The 8713-nt window shown below is 40.8% G+C and overlaps 1 protein-coding gene across 1 annotated transcript; it reads right to left on the reverse strand.

Moving 5' to 3' along the window:
* Positions 1-6615: 6615 nt before the first annotated feature.
* Positions 6616-7405, reverse strand: LOC123058246 (flowering-promoting factor 1-like protein 1). Its single transcript, XM_044481038.1, has one exon. It carries the CDS (start codon positions 7296-7298, stop codon positions 6978-6980), a length of 321 nt encoding a protein of 106 aa, XP_044336973.1. The 5' UTR covers positions 7299-7405; the 3' UTR covers positions 6616-6977.
* Between the last annotated feature and the right edge of the window lie 1308 nt (positions 7406-8713).

The following is an 8713-nucleotide window of genomic DNA, read 5'->3' on the forward strand; positions in this document are numbered from 1 at the left end:
ATCCAAGAAGATCCTAAAGGCTTTACTTGGCACAAACACTAATTAAAACATAAAAAACACAATAATAACAGAGGGTATATAAATTATTTATTACTAAACAGGAACAAAAAGTAAAGAACAAAAATAAAATTGGGTTGCCTCCCAACAAGCGCTATCGTTCAATACCCCTAGCTAGGCATCGATAATTTTAATGATGCTCACATGTAAGATAGCAATTGAAACACAAAGAGAGCATCATGTAGTATATGAGAATCACATCTAAGTCTAACATATTTCATATGCATAGGCATTTTATAGGAAAAAAATTTAGCAAGACAAGCTAGATCTAGCATATGCAAGGAAGAAGAAAGAAACAATAGCACTCTCGACATAACAAGAGGAATTTTAGCAACATGAAAATTTCTACAACCATATTTTCCTCTCTAATGATAATTACATGTAGGATCATAATCAAATTCAACAATATAGCTATCACATAAAATATTCTCAACACGATCCACATGCATGCAAAGTTGACACTCTTCCAAAATAGTGGGATTAACATTAACTAAAGTCATGACCTCTCCAAACCCACTTTTTAAAAAAAAATAAGATTGAACATTATCAAAATATGTGGGATCTAAAGTAGACACTCTTCCAAACCCACTTTCAATAATATTGCAAAAACTATATCAATCTCATATTCATCACGGGACTTAAATAAATTTTCAAGATCATAAGAAGAATTACCCCAATCATGATCATTGCAACAAGTAGTGGACATAGCAAAACTAGCATCCCCAAGCTTAGGGTTTTGCATATTATTAGCACAATTGACATTCATATAATTTATAATAACATCATTGCAATCATGGTTTTTATTCAAAGATCTATCGTGAATCACATCGTAAAGCACTTCATCACAATTTTTAGATTCACGAATTTCAAGGAAAATCTCATAAAGATAATCTAGTGCACTCAACTCACTAGCAATTGGTTCATCATAATTGGATCTTTTAAAAATATTAGCAAGAGGATGATGATCCATAAAAATAGATATTTAGGAAGCGAAGATGCAAGCTAATAGAAGGCACATGGTAACACGAGCAAACAGAAGGACGAACGGAAGAAGGGCGAAGAACAGGCAAATTTTGTGAAGTGGGGGAGAGGAAAACGAGAGGCAAATGGAAAATAATGTAATGCGAGGGAGAAGAGTTTGTGATGGGTACTTGGTATGTATTGACTTGAGCATAGATCTCCCCGGCAACGGCACCAGAAATCCTTCTTGCTACCTCTTGAGCATGCGTTGGTTTTTCCTTAAAGAGGAAAGGGTGATGCAGCAAAGTAGCGTAAGTATTTCCCTCAATTTTTGAGAACCAAGGTATCAATCCAGTAGGAGACTACACGCAAGTCGCCTAGTACCTTCACAAACAATCAAAAAGCTTGCAACCAACGCGATAAATGGGTTGTCAATCCCTTTACGGCCACTTGTAAAAGTGAGATCTGATAAAGATAATAAGATAAATATTTTTGGTATTTTTGTTGTATAGATTGAAAAGTAAAGATTGCAAAATAAATAGTAAACTAGAATTATAGATTGGAAACTTGTATGATGTAAAGTAGACCCGGGGGCCATAGGTTTCACTAGTGGCTTCTCTCAAGATAGCATATATTACGATGGGTGAACAAATTACTGCCGAGCAATTGATAGAAAAGCGCATAGTTATGAGAATATCTAGGCATGATCATGAACATAGGCATCACGTCCGTGTCAAGTAGACTAATACGATTCTGCATCTACTACTATTACTCCACACATCGACTGCTATCCAGCATGCATCTAGAGTACTAAGTTCATAAGAACAGAGTAACGCATTAGGCAAGATGACATGATGTAGAGGGATAAACTCAAGCAATATGATATAGACCCCATATTTTTATCCTCGATGGAAACAATAAAATATGTGCCAGTTCCCTTTCTGTCACTGGGATCGAGCACCGTAAGATTGAACCCAAAGCTAAGCACTTCTCCCATTGCAAGAAAGATCAATCTAGTAGGCCAAACTAAACCGATAATTCGAAGAGACTTGCAAAATATCAAATCATGCATATAAGAATTCAGAGAAGAATCAAATATTGTTCATAGATAATCTTGATCATAAACCCACAATTCATCGGATCTCAACAAACACACCGCAAAAAGTACTACTTCAAATAGATCTCCAAGAACATCGAGGAGAACTTTGTATTGAGAACCAAAGAGAGAGAAGAAGCCATCTAGCTAATAACTATGGACCCGAAGGCTTGTGGTAAACTACTCACACATCATCGGAGAGGCTATGGTGTTGATATAGAAGCCCCCCGTGATCGAATCCCCCTCTGGCAGATCGCTGGAAAAGGCACCAGATGGTATCTCACGGGTACATAAGGTTGCGGCGATGGAAACGTGGTTTCGTGGCTCCCATGGATGTTTTCAGGGTATAAGAGTATATATAAGCGAAATAAGTAGGTCGGCGGAGCTACGAGGGGCCCACAAGGGTGGGGGCGCGCCTACCCCCTGGGCGCGGCCTCCTGCCTCGTGGTCGCCTCGTTGCGTCTCTGACTTCCACTCCAAGTCTCTTGGATTGCATTTGTTCCAAGAAAGATCCTCGCGAAGGTTTCGTTCTGTTTGGATTCCGTTTGATATTCCTTTTCTGCGAAACACTGAAGTAGTCAAAAAACATCAATTTGCACTGGGCCTTCAGTTAATAGGTTAGTCCCAAAAATAATATAAAAGAGTATATTAAAGCCCATTAAACATCCAAAATAGATAATATAATAGCATGGAACAATAAAAAAATTATAGATACGTTGGAGACGTATGAGGTACGTGGACACACTCTCCCCTCTCGTTGCTATGCATCTTCTAGATAGATCTTGCGTGATCGTAGGTAAATTTTTTGAAATACTGCGTTCCCCAACACTAATCTGGTGCCATCTCCAAAATCACTAATTAAGGGTACCCTTTGCAAATGTTGTTAGGACAGGAGTATATCGATCAAGGGGGGGGGGGGGGTGAATGGGAGATTTTTTTTTCAAAACTTAAATACTCTCCGCACAGCACATCGGAAAACTAAACCGATGTAGTTTTACGAAACAAAATCTGTTTCCAAAACAAAACTGAGCAATTTCAGTTTTACAAAACAAAATTACTACAGAAACAAATCTGAGAAGTTTCAGTTCTATGAAACAAAAATACTAGAAAAATAAAACTACTAACATTGATAGAATTGCACACATGAAACAATTGCGCACATCACAAATACAAAACTTATACACTACCGCAAAATGTTCATTAGAGCAAGACTCAACTAAATGACTAAGTAGCACCATATGAAAAGCAGATGAATATACAGACAAAACAACCTTAAGTATCACGAAAGCAAATATGCAACACAACATTATCACAATATTAAAAGGAATGCTTGGAAGATAAAGTATCGTAGTATATATATTGATATCCATCGACAACCAAGAGGACCAAAAACAAAATATTGAAGGAAATGCAGTAGAATAGAAATGACCAGTGGTGCTCGATGGCGACAAATGATTTGGTAGACCAGTTCACTCTTCTGCAAAAGAGCTACGTCTGGTTGGAGGGACTTGTAATTCAACATAGGAGATAACCTCTCCCCGTCCTATTCTCCTCAATGACAAGTTCCTCGAACTTCAGTTTATTTCACTCATGGTAGAATTTTCTCGGCAATCTCCAAACCTTCTTCAGACTTTGTCTTCGGTGACCACAATTAGTCCTGGTCACTCTTCGCAAACCGCAATGACTCTTGGTTGGTGAAGACTTTGACTCGAAGACGACAATTACTCTTCGTCGCTCGAGCTGAGGCCTAACCGTCTATAGAGTTAGCAGCTCTCAAGATTTATAGCCACAAGAACTCTCAACTCAGATCTACTGTGATGCTCAACAACTATATAAGTTTTGGCTATTAATGTTCTCTCAGCGGATTTTAAACTCAAATCTCTCAGAGAGGGGTGCTCACTCAATCTTCTCAAAATCTCAAATGGAGCAACGGACGAATAACGTTGGTGCGGCGCACCTATTTATAGCCGTAGCTTTCTCGGATGGGAAATGACCATTTAGGACGCGCGGTCTAGCCAATGGCCAATCGACACGTTTCCAACAGTCGGATTTTTGAGCACATCGCACCTTTACTTGAGGAATAAGTAAGACAGACTCCTCAGCCCAAATCAAATCACTCGCAACCCGGAAGAACAACATCTCTCACTGGTGAGTATTTATTCAGAACACAAAGAAATTTCTCCCAAACTGTCATAGGTTTCAGCTAAGCATCAAAACAGACAAAAGCCTTGAATACTTATGCCTCTCTTAATAGTATGGTGGTCTTATGACTTAAGAGAAAGAGAAACAATGAAACAAATACTACGTTTTGCTTCGCTTCATTCTTCTCGACTGCAGCCATTCTTCTTCGAACACACCGAATGGAAATTGCTTCGCTTCAGCAATATTTTTTCGGACCATCTCGAGCACGCGATTTTCTTGATAACAAACTCTTTGAGACATGATAACCTTTTTTGCAACGCATATAACTTTGGAGGAAGTTTATAGCAAACTTCTCGGAAGTAGCAATCTTCTCGATATTAAGCTTCTCGAAACATATCAATATTCTTTGATGTCTAGATAACTTTCGCAGAAGTTTATAGCAAGCCTCTCGGAAGTAGCAATCTTCTCGGTAGCAACCTTTTAGAAGATTATGGCAATCTTCTCGGTTGCAAATCTTTGGGCAGCAAACTTTGCAGCAGCAAACCTTTCGGTAGCAAATTTTTCAGGAGATTATGGCATTCTTCTCAAAATAACATTCCTTGGAACATAGTCATCGTCTCTGCTGTGCAGATAACTCTTAGTGAAGTTTATAGCAAACTTCTCGACAGAATGTAGCATTCTTCTCGATATTCCAGGGACTATTTTCCCAATGTGCACTAGCAAACAAATCAGTCCCAAACCATTTATGACAACAATCGCCAAAACACAAGGGGCAAGGACTTGCACCAACAAAGGTCGCTCCCATCTTCTCAGGCGCTGACAAGTGGCACAGTGCATGTGCGTCACTTGTCGCAATCTGGGTGTTTTCCTTTTTTTTAGATTCGTTTCTTCAAAACATTTTATCTCTTGAACCGTGTGCCAAATCCCGAACCGTTTTCATTGCTGGATTTGTCGCGTAGAGATCATCGAAACAATATCCCATATTAATAGGTTTCGATGATTTTTTTTTCACGAAAAGCCCTAGAAAACACCGAAATGAAGTACGTTTTTTCAGCTGTGCTTGTCGTAGAAGCAAATATATGCCTCCATGAGAAGCATATAAAAACACATTTTCCCCTTTCCATGCGCTTCTTGCGGAAGCAAATCCATGCCTCCATGACAAGTAAATCTGTGCTTATCTTGGAAGCAAAAAAAAATCATGTTTTTTTTTCCTTTCCCCATCCTTCTTGTGGAAGAAAACTTGTGTCTCCATGAAAAGCAAATCCTGCTTTTCCCAGAAGCAAAAAAATGCATGTTTCACCCCTTCCCCTTTGCTCCTCGTGGAAGCAAATATGTGCCACCACGAGAATCAAATCTCTGTTTCTCGTGAAAGAAAAAAAATCATGTTTTTTCCTTTCCGGAAAGCATAGTGTGCTTCTTGTGGAAACAAATCTATGCTTCCCGTGGAAGAAAAAAACACGTTTATTCCCTTTCCCAAAAAAATCCATGCAGTTTTTTTGAGTTTTTTTCTCCGAAACCTAAAAAAACAAGCGAAAACCAAAAATTCAAAAAAACCCTAGAAAAACCCATCTAAAAATCCGAAAACGTGTATTAAAAAAGTCCTGATGAGACGCCCAACACGTTCTCAGCCCAGAAAAGTGACCCCTTTGACAAGTTGCTCTCCGCTTTCTCGCGTCAAGCGAGACATAGTGGCGCCCGACTGTGCCCTTGGTGATTAGTGGGTGGGCCGAATTTGTGACGAAGCATGTACTTACTGTGGCTCAAAATGTTAATCTGTGGTGATTCAAACGAAGGCCCAGTAGCTGTAGCTTCAGCGATTCAATTTTGGATGCCAGCAAAGTACTCCCTCCGTCCACAAATAAATGCACATCTAGTTTTTGTACTAAGTTAAAGTTTTAAAACTTTGACCAATTTTATAGAAAAAAATAGCAGCATTTATGGTACTAAATTAGTATCAGTAGATCCGTTTTAAAATGTACCTTTATAATATACCAGTTTGGTGTCATATATGTTATTACTCTTTTTTATACAGTTGGTAAAAATTTCAAAGTTTGATTTAGGACAAAAGGTAGAAATACACTTATTCGCGGACGGGTGGAGTAAGTGGTTGTCTTGCCTAGCATCAGTCGGTCTAAATATTTGTCTAAAAAAAGGCAGCATAAATATCATCGTGTCAGCCTATTATTCCCTATATGTTTTCATTTTTTTTTGGAGTGGCTGTCTATTCCCTATGTTTTCATCAGAACCCCCACACCCCCCTCCCCACCACCAAACAATCATAACGAGAAGCAATGCGTGCATGATATATTCTTTATATATTTCCCTAGGCATGCAACATGGCCGGTAACATGCATGACGCATGTGCATGCAGAGAAACGTGCAAATGAACGTAAGTGGATATATATAGTCATCACACGGACACTAATTTACATCAAAACAGAGATCTTACACACCCCCAGCACGCATACATATACACACCACAACGAAAACCTATGCATATACTCGGCACCACACGCACATATGTGTGCAGAAACAGTACCCTCGTTCACTCCACTACCACACTACACCTCCCAACCAAATCAGGCACAACCAATCATATATAACACCCGGATCACTAACAACAACAAACCCTGCATGCGAAATCAAGTCAAACGATGGAAGAAGAGCTATAGCTGAACTGATGAGAAGAGATCGAGAGACTGCATGGACGGAAGAGGGCCGTCTAGGCGTCGACGACGCGGAAGGATTCCCTGTTCTTGATGACGACGTCGTACATGTGGACGGAGGAGAAGTGGTTGAAGTCCCTGGGGAGCGAGATGAGGTCGAGGCAGCCGCGCTTGTGGAACTGGTACAGCGCCGGGTCCTCGTAGTAGCGCTCCCACCCCAGCGCCGTCAGCTTCGCCTCCAGCGTCGCGTACGACGACACCACCTGCCCGCTCGGCGTGTGCAGCAGCGCCTTCCGTCGCACCGTCGACGTCCGCTCGCTCCCCGGGTTCTCCACCAGGCGCACCACACCGTTCTTGAACACCCACACGCCAGACATGGTCCACAGCCCTCCGGTCGGCCGACCTACCCCTCAACTCTCACCTTTCTATCGGCTTAGAGATTGAGGGAAAACAAACGATAGATGATGCACTTGGTCGAGCTAGCACTGGGATGATGGAGCAAGGGAGGGCGAGATGAAGGGGGTATATATAGAGGTGGATGTGGATGAAGCTAGATTATCGATGGTGTGGGGTAGAGGTGACATGTATACGGGGGACAGCCGCAGAACATAGATTTCTTATGCGACTGCGATACTATACTGCCAGTGATTAGTACGTCGATATACGCGTGCATGCACCAGAGAAGAGAAGGGCGTCTTTAGTTTGTAGCTAGGTTAGGTCAGGAAGATGCTGTAGCTGGTTGCATGCACAGGGATGGGAGAGAAGCAGAATATATGGTACATTCATTAAACTTGAGTAGTGCGCGCGGGAGAATATATGTGCCTAGCTAGCTTATGTTCTTGATAAGCTACCTGGAATATATTTGTTGGAAGAAAGAAGGAAATTCTAGCTAGGTAGGTAGCTAAAAAAGGTAGCTATATGCTACGCATATTGTTATTTTCCAGAATTACGTAGTGCATGAGGTGATTGATCATCATGAGGTCACGAAATTTGACATGTGTCGCGGCCGCCCCGCGACACGTCAAGAACAGGACATTAACTGATGGCGTTGGTTAATTGCCAATGGGGAGATCTACATATAATTCATGCGTAATCTATGGCTTGAGCACTCCCATATGGAAAATTGAAAAGAAAGAATGTGATGTTGTGCGAGGAATCCTACTCACCTTTTTCCTGAAAGGAAAACAAAAAGAGCTAGCCTAATTCTCAGGGGAATGGGATTCACTCGCCATACAGTTTTCGACTTTACTTAAACAATAAGAAATATGAGAGCTATCTTTGCGTACCTTTTGCAGCATTGTTTTTCCACGAAAGGGAATTTCTGGCCGGTCGATCAAACCAATGTTGCCTTTGTCGAGAACAAAATTGATACTCTCTCTCATTGTCAAGTATATATTTTGTGTACGGCATGGTGGAATTTACTTTTGCCTGCTAGCTTTGTCCCTAATAGTAACTCACAAGCTCTCAAGCATCTGCTGCATGCAGCAGAGAGAAATTTGTGGCTTATCTTAACTTCCTAGCTAGCTAGCCATAGATAGTGCTTACGTGATTGCATATTGATTTGGCTGGCTTGTTGGATACATAGGTGCACGTCTACTGCCCCAAAAGCTAAAATCTGTCACTGATTTATCTGCTGAAAAGAAATATGCTTCGGTGCTAAAGTTTCTTCCCGGATTAGCTATGCAAAAACATGCACGAAAGCTCCCTCCAACCTGTGCTCTCATCGTGATCAGTGCATGTACTACGTAGGGATTTATACGATCTCTGTACTTATGTTACCGATAAGCCAGAA

Source organism: Triticum aestivum, chromosome 3A (assembly GCF_018294505.1).
Source record: "Triticum aestivum cultivar Chinese Spring chromosome 3A, IWGSC CS RefSeq v2.1, whole genome shotgun sequence".
In the NCBI taxonomy this organism is placed as follows: domain Eukaryota; kingdom Viridiplantae; phylum Streptophyta; class Magnoliopsida; order Poales; family Poaceae; genus Triticum; species Triticum aestivum.